This window comes from Natrix helvetica (assembly GCF_964273705.1).
Source record: "Natrix helvetica genome assembly, chromosome: 1".
NCBI classification, from domain to species: Eukaryota; Metazoa; Chordata; class Lepidosauria; order Squamata; family Natricidae; genus Natrix; species Natrix helvetica.
In genome coordinates this window covers 46,853,706-46,877,332 of record NC_138548.1, presented here as the reverse complement: position 1 = coordinate 46,877,332, position 23,627 = coordinate 46,853,706, and the positions used below count along the sequence as shown (strand labels likewise).

Here is a 23,627-nt window from a genome sequence, read left to right as displayed (position 1 = left end):
ACATGAGTTAAATAGTTCTGCTTTCTCCCTGTTGCTTGTCACCTTCTTGCCACTTTCTCCTAGCAATGGACCAATTGTTTCCTTAACTTTTTTCTTGTTTTTAACATGTTGGAAGAAGCTTTTTTTGTTAATTTTTACTTTTGTGACAAGCCTTTCTTCATTGTGAGCCTTAGCTTTCCTCACTTCATCTTTACAGGCTCGGGCTATTTGCTGATATTCTGCCTTAGTTATGTCCCCCTCCTTCCACTTTTTATACTTACTTTTTTTGTCTTTCAGTTTGTCAGATAGTTGTTTATGCAGCCATGCTGGTTTCTTTTGGGAGCTGTTGTTTTTCTTCTTCATTGGTATTGTGTTAGACTGGGCTTTTCTAATCTCATTTTTCAAAATTTCCCAAGCTTCTTGAGTTGTTTTCCCCTCGAGGATTCTCATCCATGGAATTTTTCCCAAGCTCTCTCTAAGTTTATTGAAATTAGCTTTCTTAAAGTCCAAGACTCTAGTTTGACTTTGTTCTACTATTTGTGTTTGGATAATGTTGAATTCCAATATTGCATGGTCACTTGCCCCCAGGGTTCCTATGACTTCAACACCTTCTATCATTTCCTCTCTGTTAGTGAGAATTAAGTCCAGTATGGCTGATCCCCTTGTTTCCTTCTCTACTTTTTGGAAAACAAAGTTGTCTGCTAGGTTTGTTAGGAACCTGTTGGATCTTCCACTTGGTGCAGAGTTTGTTTCCCAGTTGATGTCAGGGTAGTTAAAATCTCCCATTACTATTGTGGTGTGCTTCCTACATACCTTAGTTAGCTGACTAGCAAAAAGTTCATCTTCTTCCTCTGCTTGGTTGGGTGGCCTGTAGTATAGACCTATGGCAATGTCATTTCCCCCACAACCTTTAATATTGACCCAAATGCATTCAAGATAGTTCTCATTATTGTTGTGCTCTATTTCTGTAGAGACATAGTTATTTCTTATATATAGTGCAACTCCACCTCCTCTTTTATTTGGTCTATTTCTTTTAAATAATTTAAATCCTTCTAGCTGTATGTTCCATTTGTCAGTTTCATCCCACCAGGTTTCTGTAATGGCAATAATATCATATCTGCCCTCTTTTACTTGAATTTCTAATTCTCCCTGTTTATTCCTCATGCTCTGTGCATTGGTATATAGACATTTGAGTCCATTTTGATTGACCTTGTATTTACTGTCTACATAACCTGTATTATGCCTGACTGCCCCTATTTTCTTGCCACTTGTGTGATTCATGCACATGGTATGACAATCACTATTACATGCTTGGTTTTGCTTGACAGCAGGAGTGATAATCTTACCCACACACACATCTATGTTACATGCATTTATAACCCTATGAATTTTAGTTTGCTGGGGACAGAGATGTTCTGTATCTATTAATTCTCTGTCCCCGCTCTTCAGTTTAAATGTTTATCAAGAAAATCTGTGAATTTAATGCCAAGTAACTCAGTTCCTTTCTTGGATGGGTGCAACCCATCTCTTTTGTACAGTTTTTCATTGGACCAGCTACAGGCTTCATGACTAATAAAACCAAAGCCTTCCCTTTTACACCACTCCTTTAGCCAAACATTAAACTCTGCTACACGCTGGCCCTTCCCTTTTTGTTCCTTATATACAGGTAAAACCTCTGAAAAGATAAGCCTACAACCTATACTATTAAGTTCATACCCCAAGTTCTGGAAATCATTCTGCACAGAAAGTACATCTTTCTGGGATAGATCATTAGTGCCAAGATGTATAATAGCATCAACGTCACAGTCCTTACTTGCATTCTTGACTATCTTAAGAATACGCCTCTTGTCTCTGCTGGCAGTAGCACCTGGCAGACACCTGACCTCTTTTAAAACCTCCGTATCCTCTCCTAAATTAACATCTCTTACGATTGAATCACCAACCAGAAGGTGACTTCTCTTTTTACATACCTTGATCTTCTTCTGCGACTGATGTGTGATACCTGGTTCCCCTTTTCGCCTTTCCGAAGAAAGTTCTTCGTTTTGGACCACGATCCCCTGCTTATTTGAGTCATCATTATCACAACTGCCTTGACCTATCTCTTTAGTGTCCCCATTAAGGTCAGCAAGGGCACTATATCTGTTTTGCTGGGTCACAGCAAAAGCTTTGGGTTTATGGTTCACAGCTCTCAACCTGCCAGATCCCACAGTTGTCCAGACAGCTCTTCTCCTGCAAGATCTTTGTGGTAGAGGGGGCTGATAGTGTGGCTTCACCATAGAGTGGAATGGCTGACGTAGACACCTAGTTTCTGCTTGGAGAGCACAGATTACAGATTCTAGATAGGTAATCTGCCTATGTAGACTCGTAATTTGTTTACAAAGGGGACAGTATCCAAATTTGAAAAGAGTACTGCGAAAGACAGGTGCAAAACAGCTATTACATTGAACTAAGCCAGTCATTTTGAAATAAATAAAATCACAATCTCAAACACACTAATCCAGAATGTATTATTGCTATTTTGGTTTATAGATATATGATTCGCGCGCCGTTAGGCGCGCGGGCCCCCACCTCAGTGTCTTTGTCTTGTGACTCACCCCCTCCTTCTCTCCAGCAGCTCCAATCCTAGCTTCAGGAAGATTCAAATGATATCTTGGGTAGATTACCCAAGAGTAATCTACATCCTTCCACCAGGTTGGTGCACTTGGGAGCGTTGATTGATACAGAGGTATGCCAGGTGTACTTGTCTCGTGAGAGGCAGGACAATATTAGAGCCTTAGCAAGCCAGGCGGCCATGGCACACAGGTGCTCCTTGGCTTCTCTATCTAAATTGCTGGGTACCATGGTGTCGGCCATTGGAATTGTCCCGTGGGCTCGGTTACACTCATGACGCCTACAATGGTTCCTCTTGCCGTTTCAGAGGAAACTCGTGAGCTGCTCCCTGGCCAAGGTCCTGGTCCCGGCGGAAGTCAGACATTCGCTCAGTTGGTGGACGTCTCCAGCAATTTCAAAGGGTCTTCTTTTCAAGGATCAGGATTTCCTAACTGTTACCACGGATGCCAGCCTCTTCGGCTGGGGTGCTACCTTTCAAACGCAGGTAGCGCAGGGCCAGTGGGACCAGGAAGCCAGAACACACAATATCAACTGGCTAGAGTTGAGGGCGGTCCATCTGGCCCTCCGTCAGTTCCTCCCAGGGGTGACGGGAAGACATGTGTTGGTGCTCACGGACAACATATCAGCAAAGGCTCACATAAACTGTCAAGGGGGCACCAAACCTCGAGCCCTCATGGACGAAGCCATGAGACTGGGCCTTTGGGCGAAAAAGCACTTGTTGTCCCTCACCGCAGAACACATCTCTGGGGTGGAGAATGTACAGGCAGACTGGCTCAGTCGCGAGACTCTGGACAATGCCGAGTGGCAACTCCACCCCTCAATTTTCCAGGACATTGTGGACAGGTTTGGTATGCCTGTGATAGACCTCTTTGCCACCCCACAGAACAGCCACCTTCCCAGGTTTTTCTCCCGGTACCTGGTGTATCGGTCAGAGGGGGTGGATGCCCTGAGGTGCTCATGGCCTACAGGCCTCCTATATGCCTTCCCGCCTCTACCCCTTTTGCCCAGGGTCATTCAGAAGGTTCTGAGGGAGAAGGCCGAGGTGGTGTTGGTAGCTCCATACTGGCCTCGCAGGACTTGGTTCGCCGATCTGCGAACTCTTTCAGTGGACAGGCCCTGGAGAATACCTCGGGACAGGATATCGCTCCGTCAGGGGTCGCTGGAACATCCAGACCCACAGTGGTTCCAGTTGACCGCCTGGCGTTTGAGTGGGGCATCCTGAGGGGTGACAATTTCTCTCCCAAGGTTATTGCAACTATTCAGGCCGCCAGGTGCCCGTCCACGGATAGAATATACAATGCTACCTGGAGAATTTTCTGTACTTGGTGTGCGGGTAAGACCTTGGACCCAATCAGGGTCATGATACCACAGCTATTAGAGTTCCTACAGGAAGGGTTGGATAAGGGGCTGGCACCAAACACCATCTGAAGACAAGTGGCAGCCATTTCATCAGTTTTCGCTTGCAAGGGGTCCCCTTCCCTGGCTCAGCTGCCCATGGTACGTAGTTTTCTCAGGGGGGCGTCCAATCTTAAGCCCCCTGCAGTCCATAGATACCCTTCCTGGGATTTGACCAAGGTCCTTGAAGCCTTGACTGAGGCTCCCTTTGAACCTCTGCAGGAGGTGTCACTCAGGTTTCTATCTCTAAAGGTATCCCTTCTGGTGGCCATAACCTCAGCAAGTCGCATTTCGGAGTTGCAGGCTCTTTCGTCCAGGAAAGAGCTGTGCATTTTCCATACAGACCGGGTGGTCTTGTGCCTGGACCCCTCCTTCGTTCCAAAGGTGTGCTCCTGCTTCCATAGGACTCAGGAGGTTGTTCTGTCCCCATCCGACCCATCCTCTGGAACACAAGTGGCACACCTTGGATGTCAGCAGGGCCCTTGAGATCTACTTACAACGTACAGCTGCAACTCGGAAATCCAATGCTCTGTTTGTCTCCTTTCAGCCCACTTCACTGGGCAACAAGGTCTCGGCCCCTACCATAGGCAGGTGGTTAAAGGCCTGCATCTCCACGGCATACCAGTCTCAATCTCTTCCAGCACCTGCCAGGGTCACAGCGCATTCTACCAGAAGCGCTTCAACATCAGCAGCACGGGCGGCTCAGGCATCACTGCAGGAAATCTGTAGGGCGGCCACCTGGGCTACACCCAATGCATTTATCAAACATTATAAAATGGATTCCTTTGCATCAGCGGAGGCGGCATTTGGTCGCAGGGTACTGCAATCGGTGATTGGGGCTGATGCTCCTTTGCCACAATCTTAGGCCCACCCTGGGACACCTAGGATTTGGTACGTTCCAGTCTGGATGCTGCCTCCACCACTAGGGAGAAAGGGCATTGGTACTTACCTGAGATGCCTCTTCTCCTAGGGTGGAGGCAGCATCCAGCCCCTCCCTGGTGGGAATGTGTGGTCTCTAACCTTTGCCTTACGTATTGTTATTTGTTTCTGGTTGTTACATGTTGAATTAAAAAAAAAAGTCATGTTCGTTCTGTCAGGGAATGGGTGTACCCTATGGAGTCGGCAAGTCAAGATGGAAAGGGTACAGGTATGTTCTATTTAACGGCGATAACGCACTGGGTCTACTACATTTCTTCATCAAAAGCTGGATCTACCTAGCAACAAGGGGCGGAGTTTAAAATTTGTTACAAGACCCAGTCCTCAATATGATTGGATGAAGGTTAACCCAGTCTGGATGCTGCCTCCACCCTAGGAGAAGAGGCGTCTCAAGTAAGTACCAATGCCCTTTCCCATCTCTTCTGTCTGAGTATTCTTGCTAATGTCTCATAACGTAATTTATAGTTTAGCAAACAGGTTAGATTTTAGTAAATAGTTGTAAGTCCTCGACTTACAACAGTTCATTTAGTGACCATTCAAAGTTACAATGGCACTGAAAACTGTGACATGACTTTCACAATTACGGCTTTTGCAGCATCTCCTTGACTATGTCATCAAAATTCAAATGCTTGGCAACTGGTTGATATATATCCCTTGTTCCGTCCCTCCCCCTCCCCTCCCTCTCTCCCCCCTCTCCTTTTTCTTTCTTTCCTTCCTTCCCACATAGCATCAAACCTTCTCTCCAGCAGTGGCAGAAATGACTCTGCATGGTTATCAATTACTAAAATTGGATTTTTATGGACATTGTGGTCAATCCTCTGTATGATGTTCCTGGGTCAGCTTCTATATTGAACAAAATAGAGCAAGCCATGATAAAAATGGTCATTATTTGTCTTACCTGACTCAATGACTTATCTTTGTTGAATGTGAGACTGACATAATCCGCTAGAAGAAAAAGGAAGTGCATCTAATTGCTTACATTTCTAAAGCACAAAGATGTACACATCTAGTTACATGTGAACAATTGCAGAAAATGTCGTTTCTTTCTTTTAAAAAGCGAGGTATCGCAAATTGACATGACTTTCTGAGACTTGTTTTTAGAAATCTTTTGATGTGTAATTCACTTTTGAATAATCATCTCACCCAGAGTCATGTTATAGGGAGGATGGATAGCTTAAAAATTTAATAAATAAAATTATCAGTAGCGTTGTAGCATTTTCATACTCCATACTTTTTAGCATCAAATATCAATTATTAATTATTAATGTATAATGAACTAAAATATTTGGCAGAAAAGCTTTCCTCGACTGTACAAACCATTTAAATTAGGTTAATGGGATCGTATTTGTGGCTATTATATATTTTGTTGCATAAAACTTTCTGAAAAAGTTTGAAGTGTGTTATATACTAGTCTGTCTTTCAAATACGAGCTGAAAGCATCATGAACTTCCATGACTGGGAGTGACCTTGAATTTGGATCTGTCCAACACTTTAATATTACAACTAAATATTGTGTATGAAATACTCTATAGAAAGAAAGGTTTACATCCATTATAAGTATGATTATTAAATAGAGTAAAGCATTTTTTGCTCTTTTGGTTTAGGAAACCAAACTTGTGAATGAGAAATTTCTTTTTCTTTTTTTTCTATGCTGGGTCAAAATATTTTACATTGTGGTACTATATTCCAAGTATTGCAACATTACTGGGCTTATACCATGTTTCCCTGAAATCACGACGTGTCCTGATAATAAGGCCATGCCACAGTTTTCTGGTGGGCAAAAATATAAGCCCTCCCCCACAAATAAGCCCCCTGGACAGCCCCCCCACCTCCGGCCAGGCAGTGGTATCCCGAAGGTGCCAAGCCGCAGGAACCGGTGGGGAGGCAAAGGTGATCGCGTTGCTTAGTTCCTTTGGGATACCGCTAGGTTGGTGAGCGGCTCTGTGCCCAGCTAAAGAGGGGGGTTGCCGGGCGGCTGCTCTCTTGCAAGTGGGCTGCCAAAGAGCCGGGCACAGCCTCATGGGTGAATGGCTGTGTTTTGCTGTCGCAGCAGTGCAACACAGCAGCCATGAAGCGAGCACACTCATGAGCAGCCATCCGACAAACTCCCTTTCCAGCCGGACACAGCGTCATTCACTGACCTATTGGTATCACCAAGTTGTGTGAGTGTCTGTTCGCCGCCGCGTGGCTGTCGTGGGTTGGCACCTTCGAAATGGCAGTGAATGGCACTCTGCACAGCTGGAGAGGGGGATTGCATGAGCGGCTGTTGCACTCTCACTCGCGCGCCTCCCAGCCTCATGATGCCCTGGTCCAGCTCTCTCTGCAGAGCCAGGGGACCTCTGCTGCCATCGCTGCATGGCTTTTTCTGCGGCTTCCAAACCAAGTCTTCTGGCAGTGGCCGCTCTGGGCGTACGCTCTATGGTTGCATGCTCTGCTGGAAGCTGGCCCACAGCCATAGAGCGTACGCTTAGAGCGGCCACTGCCGGAAGACTCGGTTTGGAAGCTACAGAAAAAATCATGCGGAGGTCTCCTGGCTCGTGCAACCCCCTCTCCAGCCATGCAGAGCGTCATTCACTGGCATTTCGAAGGAACCAAGCCACAGGAGCCGGGCGGTGAAAAGGCGCTCACGTGGCTTGGCAGTACCCCTAGGTCAGTGAATGGTGCTGGAAAGTGGGTTTCTCGGGTGGTTGCTCATGAGTGTGGCCGCTTCATGGCTGCTTTGTTGTGCTGCTGCGACAGTGCAACACAGCCATTCCCCCATGAGGCTGTGCCCGGCTCTTTGGGAGCCCGCTCGCAAGAGAGCAGCCACCCGGCAACCTCAAAACAATAAACCCTCCCCTCATAATAAGGCCCAAGCCATATTTTGTGTGTAAAAAGAAAATAAGACTCTGTCTTATTTTTGGGGAAACATGGTATTAATACTGAGGTTATACCGGGATATAAAATGTGAGGCCAGAGGATTATCAGCATCTTCATGGCAGTACTTAGGGCCCCTTCCATTTTTTTTTCAATTATAGGGGGATTTAAGGAGCATAATATTTGCTTCAACTCAGTGGTGGGTTGCCATTTTTTTTTATTACCGGTTTGCTTGTGGACGAACACAACACTTCTGCGCATGCGCAGAACCGTCCAAGCTTGTGGGCGGAGTATCCCACCGCTGCTACTACCGATTCACCCAATTAGGGCTGAACCGGGAGCAACCCACCTCTGCTTCAACCCTGCTCAAGTTTTAACACCTCAACATTGCCCTCTTGCAAAATAAATTCTATCCACTTTTGGAAGGAATCTTCCAAACATCCAGTGTAGCTCAAGCACATAGAGCTTATGCACTCCTGCATTACTCTAATCCCAGTTTTTTTCTTCCTAATGACAACATGCTAACAAGTCACATTGGCCTAGTAGATAAAAATGATAAGTTTTTGTAGTAGATAAAAATGCTAAATAAAAAATGCTAAATTTATATGGTTACAGTTCATAGCTGTGGGGTCCTGCTTTGCGCTAAAATAAAACCAAATACGGCACATTTTGAGTTTTTTTTTAAAAAAGTAATAGGTCAAAAAATTCAGCAGACGAGGAATAGAGTGACCCAGTTGTTAAATGAACAGGTATAGAGAAGCCATTTATTTCAGTTCCATGTATATGTTGCAAATGTGTGTGTCAAAAATTTAAAATGTAACTATGGTCACTATCTTGATTCTGACACATCATTGACTGACACAATTTTCAGAGCTAACATTAAATGCCAATGATTATCACTGAAAAACCAAAGGTGTGGGCTATTTGAAGTTCTATCCTTAAACTCAACTATGTGTGAGTTTACTGTTCATTCTTTGATAACCTCATGAAATACTTATTAGTGGGTTCAGCTATAGTGTCTTTATTACTAAATCCTTACAAAGTTGTAGACATATATCACAACAATCACTTAAAAAGCACCAATAATATAATTCTCATTTACTGTTTTGCATATACCTTTGTGCATCATACATTTTACTGCTGGAAAATCTGCTTTCCTTACCTTCATAGGCTTCTCTATTAGCTAAACACTGACGATTATACCAGATTTTTGCTTCATAATAATCATTCTGTAGAAATCAAAATGTGAAATAAATACTTAACATATAGATTGGAATATGATGTATGTAAGTATTATATACGATTGGCCCTACTTCATCTGAATTTCATTTTCCTTCTGCCGCAAGTGAAGCTGAGGAAGATAGATGTTAGGATTATCAAATGCCAGCAAGGTTAGATGACAACCCAGGATCTCTAGTTGCAGTTCTGGTGACAATGGCAATTAACAGGAGAGACCATCATTATAACACTATTATGGAAGAGTAAATCTAGTAATTCAAAAATAAAATGGAATTAACCAATCATGGTTAATAAAAAAAAGGCATAGGCCACATAATAAGAAATGCATGCACAGAACCTTCTTGATGCAACTGAGATATTTGGCTCTTACTAGGGATTAAAAAAAAAGTTTATTCTTAAATGATGGCAATTGGGAACACTACTTGTACATATGCCATAAACTATAATATAAAACAGGGCTATCAGATCCAGGTTTTAAAAATCTCGTCCAACACTCAGAAATCTCTAAACTCTTTGCTTCTGTTCAAGGGTTACTACTATATCCTTGTTTTACGTCCAGTAATGGACAGCTCCACAGATGGCAGCAACACTTGCAACCAACATAATATTGAGACCAAATGCCTACAAATTGCTAGCTCATATCCCTCCCAAATCAGTCATGCAACCATCGTAATCTCTAAATAGAAGAGTAACTATAGCAGATACAATGGCCTTGTGACCAGTGGGTCTTCAGATGCTACTGGATTTGGACCCTCAGCAATAATATTTACTGCAACATAAACTTGTTGAAGGGTGGGATACAGCAGGCAAGACTGGAAATATGTCAAGAAAAGGGGAGACATTAACTGGCATCTTAAATTTTATTAGAACATTGCCTGTTCATTTCTTGTCTCAGTCATGGTGTAGTATAGGATTGTGATCAATTCTGTATTAAGAATATCAAACTTGCCCAACAACAATGTGGCTTCACAAAAGTTATTTAATAGAATCATAGAGTTGGAAAAAACCTTGGAGGTCTTCTAGACCAACTTCTTGCCCAAGGCAGGAGTCTTCATACCATCTCAGACAAATGGTTGTCCAATCATTTCTTGAAAACCTCCAACAATTGAGCACCCACAACTCTGAGAGGCAAGCTGTGCTATTGATTAATCATTCTCACTGTCAGAAACTTTCTCCTTGGAAGACTGGTATCATGTCTCCAGTCTTATCTTTGTGAAGCTAAATGTATATGCAGTAATTCCTTTAGCCATTCTTCATAGGATTTAGTCTCCAGACTCCTTGCCATCTTTGTTTTCTGTACTCTTCCGAGGGCTTTTTCTCTGTATTGCAGTGATCAGAAGTGGACTCAGTATTCCAAATGTTGCTCACCAGTGCCATACAGAACAGAACAGTAGTGTTAAGCTAAGTACTGAATCCTGCACCTTTGCATCTGATTTTTTTCTTGCTTGGATGAACGACCTTATATTTCTCACCACTGAGCTGCAGCTTGCTGGATAGGGCACAGTACTCAAATCTGTCAAATTCTTCTGAATCTTAAGCGCCTTTCAAAGAGTTAACAATTCCTCCCAGTTTTGTGTTATCTGCAAATTTGACAAGTGCCCCTTCAATCCTCTCATCTAGCTCATTTATTAAGAAGTTGGTCTCAAGAGACAACCTTGAGGAACCCCTCTGCATATTTCCCTCCAAGTATGTGTAGTTGTATTAAGGACCACACACTGAGTGTGGTTGGTCAGCCAACTACAAATCCATCAGTTAATGATACTGTCTATCCCTTACTGTTCTCTTACCAAGAAGTAGGCTGCGGTCAAAAAATGTACTGAAAACTAAGTATACTGCATTTCATAATTTGGTTGTATATTCTAATGTATCATTTTGAAGACCCTACCTTCCTCTCTTTTCTTTTTCTTTTAAAATAAAGATGTTGAAAACAAGTACTTAGAGAAGTCAGAAGCTTTCAAGTGTTTGTGATTATGTTGTGAAATAGCATGTCAAATAATTGAATGTTATGAGTATGACCGTTGCAAAAATATTAGCAATTTCTCACCATTTCAAAGCCGCATAAAGCTGGTTTGTTGAACTGGAAGAAAGAAAAGTAAAATGAAAAAGCAGAAATGTATGAATAAATTAAAACTTCTAAAGCTTGCAAAGCAAGTGCAGAAATATATTATTTATTATATTACATATTCACCTAAGAGTCGAAATGGCGCAGTGGTTAGAGTGCAGTACTGCAGGCTACTTCTGCTGACTACTGACTGACTGCAATTTGGCAGTTGAAATCTCACCAGGCTCAAGGTTGACTCAGCCTTCCATCCTTCCAAAGTAGGTGAAATGAGCACCCAAATTTTGGGGGCAATATGCTGACTCTGTAAACCACTTATAGAGGGATGTAAAGCACTGTAAAGCAGTCTATAAGTCTAAGTGCTATTGCTAATACTTAGGCCACCTCGATACAGTGCTGTGTCCTAATATTATACATTTCTCCTGTGTTTGTACTAGAATTTAATTGCCAAATATTTCAGGGATGGGGACTCGGTTTAATTGAGGAGTTTGGATGCTGGAATTGCAAAGGAGGGCAGTTACATCATCATTCTTAGGTTTCTACTCTCAAATGTTTATACAGAACCCATTGTTGTAGATTCTTTGTGGTTTTTTCCACCACCACAACTGTTTATATATCCAGTTAACCTTGTTAATTTTTTTCACTTAAATCTTTTCTACTTTCTTAGAGTGAGTGCCACAGATAGCAGTCCAACATAGGAATTCTTACATTTATACCATAGAAACTATTCCTAGACCACAAAGCCTTTTGCTAAAAGACTTCAAGTGGAAGCTGTACTGGAATCATGACATTCTTACCAGAAAGTTGGTATCTAATTCAAGTGGTTTTTTTTTAACCAGCTCCACTTACACTGGTGTTTGTTCTGAAGTGCCATGAGGGAAAAGGCTTGATTGCCTTGAGTTCACAGAAGAAACTTGCCATGAGAACAAGTTAATAGCTTTACAGCAGATCACTGACTTAAATAGAAATATAGGCTATGTATCTTTAAAATAAATGCATGAAAGAAAAGTGTTCATTTGGCTACATCAAATCTTGAGTTATACTCTTGATTCAGGATGATTCAATATATTGCCATCAGCAGATTTGGTAGTAGTTTTCATTTTAATAGAAGAGCCAGAGAGAGTAGCTATGAAATAGTTTGTGAATATCTTTCTATGGAAATAAATAATGTATCAATCTCTTTCAATTCCTCACTACACTTTTTCTAACTTTTTCCTCTAACTCTGTGTTCTACTTCTTTAGTTTGATCTGACTTAAAGGCACCTCTCAGTTTCCATCAAAAGATTTCTAAAAGTCTAAAATGTCAGTTTTCAAACATTCTCTGAACATTTTTTCAGTATGTTCTTTGTTAACTTTACTACACCATATCATAGGGGAAGGATATATTCAAAACATACTTTCAGCTTGTCACTAGTAAGATACCGCAGATCTTCACTGACAAATAGACCCAATGTAGTAAGTAGTATTAAACGTGTATTTGTTAGAAGGATATCCACAAGTGCAAGACCAGAGCAATCTGTAGAAAAGAAAAAGATTCATGGGAGAGTGGTTATTTTTCTTTATATCTTTTAACATTATTTTCTACCAATAAGGCAAATAATGTACATTTTTCAAACATCCAAATTTGAGGATTGAGGAAGTAGGTAGGTAGGTAGGTAGATAGATATATAGATAGATAGATAAGCATAAGGAATGCTTGTCAAGATTTGTGTAGATTTACACGTATGCCGAAAATATTGTGTTGCTATCTGAGAACTTGAATGATTTACAATGGATTTTAGATGGACTGTATGATGCAACAAGGAGAATGGACATTTATGTTGATCAGTGACGTGCGGTGAGTGTTATGGCTGGTGAGGCTGGTGACGTCATCAGGAAGGCGGGGAATGGGACCACGTGTGCAGGAGGCTGAGGCAGCCCCCACCTTCCTGAGTGAACATTAAGGGGACCGCGGAGTGCACTGATCCGCGTAGCCTTGCTTCCTCCACCGGCGCCAGTCCCTTCCCCCCCCACTCCTTCAACGTCTTCCACCAACCCAAAGCCCAATCCCCAGAGGCCTCCCTCGGGCCTTCTGCATCCCCCTAACTCCTCCTGCACGGCTTCTTCAGCGTTGTCACCTCAACGAAGCCCTGCCTTGGCAGCCAGCAAAAAACCCGTTGGCTCCCGGGAATGGCCCCACATCAACGAGAGACTCACCTACAGGGCGGGCCTTTCCCGAGCCGCCGACTCCGAGAAAAAAATCGGGGTGAGGGAGGGAGATGCACAAAATGGGGGCAGGAGCTTCCCAGGGGTGTGGGAGAGGAGGAAGAAGAAGAAGAGCCTGTCTAAGGCTTGCAGCCGCCGGCGCCTACAAACGCGGGCCCGTGGCGGTGGGTTCCTTTGCGTTTGCTTCCTAACAACCTGAGAGGCAGCGCGCCGGCTGTGTGGTTGTCAAGCAGCTTCACCAATCGCTGCCCAGGAAAAGCAGCTCCGTGGGGCCCGGCGGCAAGGCTTGAGCGGGGTGACAGAGCAGCCGCCTCAATGGGAAAGCAACGAAAGGGGCTGCGCTTTCACCCCGCTCAAGCCTTGCCGCCTGCATGGGAAGCCGTCCTCGCTGGCCCTTTCGTTGCTTTCCCATTCAGGCAGCTGCGCTTTCACCCCGCTGAAGCCTTGCTGCAGCAAGGCTTCAGCGGGGTGAAAACGCAGCCCCTTTCGCTGCTTTCCCATTCAGCAGCAAGGCTTCAGCGGGGTGAAAACGCAGCCCCTTTCGCTGCTTTCCAATTCAGCAGCAAGGCTTCAGCGGGCTCAAAACGCAGCCCCTTTCGCTGCTTTCCCATTGAGGCAGCAAGGCTTCAGCGGGGTGAAAGCGCAGCCCCTTTCGCTGCTTTCCCATTCAGCAGCAAGGCTTCAGCGGGGTGAAAACGCAGCCCCTTTCGCTGCTTTCCCATTGAGGCAGCAAGGCTTCAGTGGGGTGAAAGCGCAGCCCCTTTCGCTGCTTTCCCATTCAGCAGCAAGGCTTCAGCGGGGTGAAAACGCAGCCCCTTTCGCTGCTTTCCCATTGAGGCAGCAAGGCTTCAGCGGGGTGAAAACGCAGCCCCTTTCGCTGCTTTCCCATTCAGCAGCAAGGCTTCAGCGGGGTGAAAACGCAGCCCCTTTCGCTGCTTTCCCATTGAGGCAGCAAGGCTTCAGCGGGGTGAAAACGCAGCCCCTTTCGCTGCTTTCCCATTCAGCAGCAAGGCTTCAGCGGGGTGAAAACGCAGCCCCTTTCGCTGCTTTCCCATTGAGGCAGCAAGGGGCTGCGTTTTCACCCCGCTGAAGCCTTGCTGCCTCAATGGGAAAGCAGCGAAAGGGGCTGCGTTTTCACCCAGCTGAAGCCTTGCTGCTGAATGGGAAAGCAGTGAAAGGGGCTGCGCTTTCACCCCACTGAAGCCTTGCTGCTGAATGGGAAAGCAGCGAAAGGGGCTGCGCTTTCACCCCACTGAAGCCTTGCTGCCTCAATGGGAAAGCAGCGAAAGGGGCTGTGTTTTCACCCCGCTGAAGCCTTGCTGCTGAATGGGAAAGCAGCGAAAGGGGCTGTGTTTTCACCCCGCTGAAGCCTTGCTGCCTCAATGGGAAAGCAGTGAAAGGGGCTGCGTTTTCACCCCGCTGAAGCCTTGCTGCCTCAATGGGAAAGCAGCGAAAGGGGCTGCGTTTTCACCCAGCTGAAGCCTTGCTGCTGAATGGGAAAGCAGCGAAAGGGGCTGCGCTTTCACCCCGCTGAAGCCTTGCTGCTGAATGGGAAAGCAGCGAAAGGGGCTGCGCTTTCACCCCACTGAAGCCTTGCTGCCTCAATGGGAAAGCAGCGAAAGGGGCTGCGTTTTCACCCCGCTGAAGCCTTGCTGCCTCAATGGGAAAGCAGCGAAAGGGGCTGCGTTTTCACCCAGCTGAAGCCTTGCTGCTGAATGGGAAAGCAGCGAAAGGGGCTGCGCTTTCACCCCACTGAAGCCTTGCTGCTGAATGGGAAAGCAGCAAAAGGGGCAGTGAGGACGGCTTCCCATGCAGGCAGCAAGGCTTCAGCGTGGTGAAAACGCAGCCCCTTTCGTTGCTTTCCCATTGAGGCAGCAAGGCTTCAGCGGGGTGAAAGCCCCTTTCGCTGCTTTCCCATTGAGGCAGCAAGGCTTCAGCGGGGTGAAAGCGCAGCCGCCTCAATGGGAAAGCAACGAAAGGGGCAGCGAGGTCGTTCTCCAGTCGCTTTCGTGGCTTCGTCATCCGGGAGCGCCAACAACATTTCTGCCTCAGCAGCTCCCGGGCACGGCTGACAGATGTATATAATATTATAATATAATATTACATACTATTATTTCATGAAGAGAGGTGAGGCTCTGCCTCCCCTGCCTCCCCTGACCGCACGTCCCTGATGTTGATATACTAAAGACCAGCGTAGTTGGAGCTGACAGATAAATGAACAACAGCAAGGTATACACCAAGAACAAAACACCTAAAGCAAATACATTTGTTTCCTGGCAAAATTTTATTGAAGATTAAAAACTTCAATATAATCTATATACTTGTTTTCTGAGTCCTATCAGGAGTGTCTTTAGGGGTGGGCTACAACCGGCTTAACAACCGGTTTGGTGACCGCACACTTTGCTTTCTGGTTTGAAATTTTGAGAGAAATGCAGAATGTATTTGAACCCATATATTTAATCTGGAAACTGCAAATTAGGTGCATTTCTGTAAAAAAAAAGAAGAAGAAGAAAGGAGCACTGATAGGAGGATGGTACAAAATAGAGGAAAGGATTTGGGCATGTACAGGGGCATCAACTCACTCGAGCTTGGACCTGGCAGTTAAATAACCATGACTGAAACATCAGCAGGACAATTCATGGGAAAAGCCAGTTGGTTATGAGGCATTAATTGAAACCCCCTGAACTCCAACTGCTTATCTGACTTCAGAATGAACGAGCACTGGCCATTATCTTTTAGGATTAAAAGAACAGCGATTATTCTGAGTCAGTGAAGAGATGCATCGGGATCTTCTCTCCAAAGCATAAAATTACCATACAGAATTCTAATAGGCCTTAAAGAATGGAGCATACAACTTTTTCAGGCCCTTTCTCCAAAAAGCATCAGACCAGACCAGGAAAGAAAAACTGAATTTAATAACACAATAACAGATTTGGAAGGAACCTTGAAGGTGTTGTTCTAGTCCAACCCCCTGATCAAGCAGAAAACCCTGTACCATTTCAGATAAATGGTTGTCCAATCTCTTGTCCAATCTCTTTTCCAATCTCTCTCTACTGTGCCACTCCTATTGCGTCCGCAGATAACCGCCCTGCTGCCCTGTTTGGGGTGACCCGCTCCCTCCTCCAACAGAGGCTGCGGGAAGCTCCTCTGCAGGGCAGAGCAGAGGAATTTGGGGAGTATCTGCAGGACAAAATCGCTCAGATTCGAAGCGAGTTGGTCCCTACTAGTGGTCTGGAAGGGACGTCGGAGGCGGGTCGTGAGGTCCCATTCTGGGAGGAGTTTGACTCTGTTACTTCCGAAGATATGGACAGGTTGCGTAGGCGACTGCGAGCCACCACATGTTTATTGGACCCGTGTCCCTCCTGGCTTGTACTGGCATCCTGGGAGGTCACACGAGGCTGGCTCCAGGAGCTAGTCAACACTTCCTTGAGTGAAGGGTTTCTGCCGGCTGCCCTGAAAGAGGCGGTGGTGAGGCCCCTCCTCAAGAAGCCTTCCCTGGACCCAGCTCTGTTAGCCAACTACCGTCCCCTCTCCAACCTTTGCTTTCTGGCAAAGGTTGTAGAGAGTGTGGTGGCACAACAGTTTCCGCGCCACTTGGAGGAAAATGATTATCTGGACCCACGCCAGTCCGGTTTCCAGCCCGGCCACAGCACGGAGACGGCATTGGTCGCGTTGGTGGATGATCTCTGGAGGGCCAGAGATGGGGGTTGCTCCTCCATCCTGGTCCTATTAGACCTCTCGGCGGCTTTCGATACCATCGACCATGGTATCCTATTGCATCGATTGGAGGGGTTGGGGGTGAGGGGCACTGTTTTGTGGTGGTTCTCCTCCTACCTCTCTGGCCGAGTGCAATTTGTATTGGCAAGGGGGCAGAGGTCGACCTCGAGGCCGCTTTCTTGTGGGGTGCCACAAGGGTCGGTCCTCTCGCCTCTCCTGTTCAATACATATATGAAGCCGCTGGCCGAGATAATTCGTGGGTTTGGGGTAGATTACCACCTGTACGCGGATGATACCCAGCTGTACATCTCTACCCCAAACCACCCCAACGATGCTATCGAAGTGATGTCCTGGTGTCTGGAAGCCGTACGGATCTGGATGGGAAGTAACAGACTCAAGCTCAACCTGTCCAAGACTGAGTGGCTGTGGCTACCGGCGCCCCAGTTCAACCAGTTTACTCCATCACTGGCCATTGGCGGCGAACGTCTGGCCCCCGTGGATCGGGTATGCAATTTGGGCGTCCTTCTGGATACCCGGCTGTCCATGGATGACCATGTGACAGCCGTGGCCAGGGGGGCGTTCCACCAGGTTCGCCTGGTGTGCCAATTGTGTCCCCTATTGGACCGGAGCGCCCTTCGCACAGTCACTCATGCCCTTGTGACGTCCCAGCTAGACTACTGTAACGCTCTCTACATGGGGCTCCCCTTGAGATGCATCCGAAGGCTGCAGCTGGTTCACAATGCGGCCGCGTGGGCAGTCTCGGGAGTCTTTAGCTACTCCCACGTAACACCTCTCCTGCGCGGGCTACACCGGCTGCCTGTGGCTTTTCGGGTGCGTTTCAAGGTGTTGATCATCATCTTTAAGGCGCTCCATGGCACAGGACCTAGTTATTTGCGGGATCATATCCTGCCCCATACATCCCTTCGACCGATTCGCTCACACAGAGAGGGACTCCTCCGGGTGCCGTCCACTAGGCTGTGCCAGCAGGCGACGCCAAGGGGAAGGGCCTTCTCTGTGATGGGCCCGACCCTCTGGAATGACCTTCCCCCCGACATTAGAATGACTACGGATCTCCGCTCCTTCCATCAGAAACTTAAAACCCACCTATTCCAGCTAGCCGGCTTGGCCTAATTCCACCTTTCCCACCTCAGTTTTATTTCCAAATTTTTAGGATTGGTTTTAGGGTCTCTTTTTAATTTTTATAAATTAGTACAGGGGTTGTTTAATTTGATTTTTAGCTATGTATATGATTGCTTGTATGTTTTTAAATTTATTCCTGTACACCGCCCCGAGTCCCTCCGGGGAGAGGGGGCGGTCTAGAAATCTAATAAATTATTATTATTATTAATTCTTAAAAACCTCCAGTGTTGGAACACCCATAACCACTAGAGGCAAGTTGTTCCACTGATTAATTGTTCTAACGGTTAGGAAATTTGTCCTTAGTTCTAGTTGGTTCTCTCCTTGATTAATTTCCATCCCTTGTTTCTTGTACTGCCTTCAGGACAGGAAGCAATGGATGAATAGATTTACTCCCTCTTATTTGCAGCATATTAGAACATTGCTACCATGTCACCCCTCGTCCTTCTTCTCATTAAACTAGACATACCCAGTTCCTGCAACCATTTTCATTTGTTTTAGTCTTCACTCCCCTAATCATCTTTGTTGCTCTTTACTAGAGTCTCAATATTTTTTTAAATATTGTGGCTGCTAAAACTGGACGCAATATTGCAAGTGTGGTCTTACCAAGGTATTATAAAGTGATATTAACACTTCATCTAATCTTGATTCTATCCCTCTATTAATGCAGCCAAGGACTGTATTGGCTTTTTTGGCAACTGCAGCACACTGCTGGCTCATATTTAAGTGATTGTTCACTAGAACTACAAGATCCCTCTTTCAGTTACTACTGTTGAACCAGGTACCACCTATTCTATACCTGTGCATTCATTTTGTTAGATAGGGCCCAATGTTCAAGTCTGTCAAGATACTTCTCTATCTTGAGCCTACTTTTTATTTTAATTAAGCTATAGTTAAGTTATAGTATGTTTACAGTCCAATCACATTATTTAATATTTTCTCCCTTCAGACTTATCAAAATGATAATTGGTATAAATCTGGGAGAGAACTCTGAAGCCTATAATTAAAGTTTTTAGGGCTACATGAGTCTTATGCTTCTGTCATAAAATTTAGGAATACAGAAATTTACAAATGAAAAAAGACAAATACTAATTGAAAAGAAAATATTACCGTAATCCATGAGAACACAAATTACATCTGTTAAATTATTCCAAATTACATCTGGGGATGTAAATCCATCGTAGTTGATTCCTATAACTAGTCCTATGAATCCCCAGAAAAAGTAGAGAGACATGAAAACAGAATTATATACAAATCTGGATATTAATACATAGTACATTGTTATAGGCTTCCCATTTCTACAAGTGATCTTGAATTTTCAGAGGTGAAAGAGATTTGGGTTCCCGTGGATGAAGAGAAATAAGGCATTTCTTTCATATTGGGTTTTACAGGATAGGTGGAGACATGACACTGCAAAAGGACCAACTTTTACTATAGTCATGCTCATCTCTAGTTGGAAGCCCTTCTGCATCTTCAGGAGCTTGCAGAAAATAAGAGTTCAACTGAATTTCTTGTTCTGACTGAAAACTTAAGAAAACGTGGCAGGTAGAGGTGAGTAGCTAAACAGATTACAGTGGAGTTTTATGTACTGTATGTGCAAGATTCTGAATTCAATTCAGCTGAGCCAGAAAGAAATCAACTCAAAGACCATGTGGAAGTGTCCCCAGTCAACATGTTTCTCAACAGAACAAATATTTGTATGGAGATTCTCAGTCATCCAGGTCATGTTGTCTCATAGGTGCTTCCCTCCTCCCCCCAAAAGGTATAACTGTGTTTTTTGAGGAAAAAGAAGAGATTTTGCTTCGCATCAAAGAAATTTCATCAGTTTTGGCTAGGTGGTGGTGGTGGAGGGATGGAAGGCTTAGTTGTGCACAGTTGTCAGAACCTATCCTTTCATTTCCCCCCACACCCCCACCCCGGCCCCAGATAGCCATAACTGAAGACGTTTCTTGGATGAAAAACAGAATGTCTTCTTCCTCAAAGAAAAAACATAATCCAGTTACCTTTTGAGGGGAAAAAAGCACCTTTGAAACAATCAGCAGAAGAAAGCTATGCAAATTGTTTTAGAACTAGTTACAAGATTCATCATTTTAGCAGTTCTTGAAATTAATCCAGGAGTGGGATTCAAAGATTTGATCAACCAGTTCTCTGCCTGGTGCTGGCGTGGCCTACTTGGCCTCCTGCACAATGGTATGTGGCGGTGCATTTCCACCCTCCCCAGGTTCCGGAGGCTTTTCTCGAGCCTCCAAGACAGTGAAAAAAAGCCTCCCACGGACTCCAGAGGCCCTCCGGAGGCCAGAAATTTCCAGAATTCCAGAACTTCCAGGAGGCCTATATTTTGACCTCCCCAGGCTCCGGAGGCTTTTGTTGAGTCTCAGGGAGGGCAAGAACAGTCTCCCATGGGCTCTGGAGGCCTTTTGGAAGCCAGAAATGGGTCTGTTTCCAAACTCCCGGAACTTCTGGGAGGTCCATTTTTTGCCCTCCCAGAGCCTCATGCAGGCCCTGCACTTAACTGACATCCAAAATGGGCCACATGGAGGCTCCTAGGTGGGGCAGGGCAGGGCAGGGCAGGGCGGAGTGGGGTGGGGTGGGGTGGGTGGGCCAGCCAATCCTTGCAACTACCAGTTCGTCAAACCAGATGTAAAATTAGCATCTGGTTCTCCCAAACCATCCAAACTGACTGAATACCACCCCTGGTTATAACCAATTGCCTCTTGGAGATTATAGCTAAGTAGAAGGGTAGGAAGGCAAATGTCAATCAACTCAGAAGCCTCATGCACTGGGATCTTCCCTCCTTTCCCCAGAGGGAGGTTACTTCCCCCCCAAAAGGATGTCCTCATGGAGAAGAAAGAACGCCTACAACTACCAACATAGAATCCTGCCCAACAGGATTCTTTCCTTGTTCAGCTTCTGTTGGAAAAAAAAATGAAAATATGGTGATGAAGTACCAATAAGAAGACAAATTTGGAAGATGGCAAATTTCTTACACTTTTGTTTGTCTCTGGGTATGTGTGGTAAATTTGAAATAAATTTACTTAATTCTAGCATTTATAGATCTCTGGCCTCAGTAAAATAGCTTGCAATCTTAAGCAAAGCATAATTGTGTAATCCTTTACAGGCTTAAAAGACAAAGTCTGTTATGAGTTCACTTATTTATTCAAAAATTAAACCCACTGAGCTCACTGTGACTTATTCCTAAGTAATTACAGATAGTCCTTGATTTACAACGGTTCATTTAGTGACTGTTCAAAGTTATAACAGAACTGAAAAAAGTGGCTTACGACCATTTTTCACACTTACGACTATTGCAACATCCCCATGCTCATGTGATCAAAATTCAGATGCTTGACAACTGACTCATATTTATAATGGTTGCAGGATCCCAGGGTATGTAATAATCCTTTGCCACCTTCTGACAAGAATAAGTCAAGGGGGAAGTTGCAAAGTAACACTTTATAGCCATGTTACTAACTCAACAACTGCAGTGATTCAACAACTGTGGCAAGAAAAGTTGTAAATGGGGCAAAATTCACTTAACAACTGCCTCAGCAACATAAATTTTGTATTTGTGGTCATAAGTCAAAGACTATCTGTATGAATAGGGACATGTAGTAGCATTTGGTTCCGAGTACACATATATCAGGTAACCTTGTTGGATAGCAAATGTATCATCGTTGGTGGTTGTAGCTATGTAACACTCATCAAATAATATGCAGTTACAAGATGCTGCACTTACCAATATCTTTCTTTTTATAAATCACACCAATTATTGCTACATCACTTGCACAAGGACTCTTTGTCATTTCCATACCTTTTATCTCAGACATTGTTTCAAAAATATCTACGTAGGTACCCATTATATAAAGCCACTGAAGAATTGGCTCTGTAAAATATTAGACAGTGAGGTTAATATGTAAGAAATGTGTATTCTGCACAGTTTTGTAACTTTACTATAAAATATAGATACAGAATGAAAATACAGATTTTGATTGTTAAAATCATTGAAAATATATTTACAGCCCCATTATTATGAGCCCAATCCTAAATATTATGTATCTAGTTAGTATCTAAATTCCAATACTTCCTGGAAAACAATGCCATTAAATAAACAAAGAATTGCTATCTGTCCTTCATATTTGATTTGGATTTATTTATCCTAAATTCCAGTAATAAAAGTCACTTGAAAATCTATCTCAGCTGTCAACAAACAAATCTCTCCTCGTGGCCGCAGTGTCTTAGCCAATCAGATGACCATCATTTAATATCTGAACACCTTCAGAAAGCTTTGAACTGTATGTAGCTACTACTAGTAATTTCCCTGAACTGTAGCTATAACTTACCTCGCATCATATCCAATAATGTTCCTTCAGTGGTGAACATACCTAACCCATGATGCATATTGAATTTTACAAACCATTCCTCTACTGAAGCAATATCTAGTCAAACAGGAAATAGAAAATGAGTATAATTCCTATGAACATCTAAGTGTAATATTAACATCTTTCTTTAATATACGATACACTCAGGCATATTCAGTGGAGTTATTCAGTTTACTTTTCAATAATGAGTATGCTTTTATATTTGGGGGTTCATGTCATTTTCTTATTTATATTCATATATACATTTATATTTATCATTTTATATTGTTTATGGTTAACAAGACACACTACTGGATCATTGGTGCAAATTAAACTAAGGAAGCAGCAATAATCCCATTAGAAGAAACATACTATTATAGCACTTAGACTTATATACCGCTTCACAGTGCTTCACAGCCCTCTCTAAGCGGTTTACAGAGTCAGCGTTTTGCCTCCAACAACCTGGGTCCTCATTTTACTCACCTCAGATGGAAGGTTGAGTCAATTCTGGGGAGATTTGAATTGCCAAATTGCAGGCAACCGGCAGTCAGCCGAAGTAGCCCACAGTACTGCACTCCACTGTGCCATCCACCGTGGCTGATAACAATCTCTCACCTGTATTATATGTAATCTCTTCTCTAGGGATATCAAGAGACCATGTATTCACTTCTTCATCTCCTTTTCCCTTTAGAAATTATGTCAGAAAAAGACTTTCAGACTTAAAGTTTAAACAGCTGTAGTCATTTATAGATCATAATTTTAATATGCATTTAGTATTGTATGGTATGGTTGGTTTAGATTCGGTTCTCTTCTCAGCCAAATTTACTAGCTTAGCCTGCATGAGTCAATCTTTTAACCAAATTTACTGCTTGATGCATAGGAGGGGAGAAACTACTCTTGAATAGGCTATGACAGTGATGGTGAACCTTTTTTGGCTCACGTGCCACAAGTGGGGGGAGCACAGGGGGGTTCAGTGCGGGCGTGCCACACCCATAATGCAACACGTGACCCCCCCCCGTGCGCATGCACGCACAACGCGCAACACCCCCCCATTTACATGCTTTTTTCACCCTCCCAGGCTCCAGGGGCTTTATAGGAGCCTGGGGAGGGCGAAAAGAGCTTCCCCCGACCCCCAG

General features: G+C 44.3%; 1 protein-coding gene across 1 annotated transcript in view; it reads right to left on the bottom strand.

Moving 5' to 3' along the window:
* The window catches only part of LOC309386119 (cation channel sperm-associated auxiliary subunit beta-like), a 106,670-nt gene that overhangs the window by 52,407 nt on the left and 30,636 nt on the right, over positions 1-23,627 (bottom strand). The window contains exons 4-9 of the mRNA XM_081941160.1: positions 23,107-23,176; positions 22,474-22,569; positions 12,472-12,590; positions 11,060-11,092; positions 8,939-9,005; positions 5,819-5,865 (exon numbers count right to left, since the gene is read on the bottom strand). Of these exons, the coding sequence (XP_081797286.1) occupies positions 5,819-5,865; positions 8,939-9,005; positions 11,060-11,092; positions 12,472-12,590; positions 22,474-22,569; positions 23,107-23,176 (432 nt within the window). The remainder of the gene's footprint in view (positions 1-5,818; positions 5,866-8,938; positions 9,006-11,059; positions 11,093-12,471; positions 12,591-22,473; positions 22,570-23,106; positions 23,177-23,627) is intronic.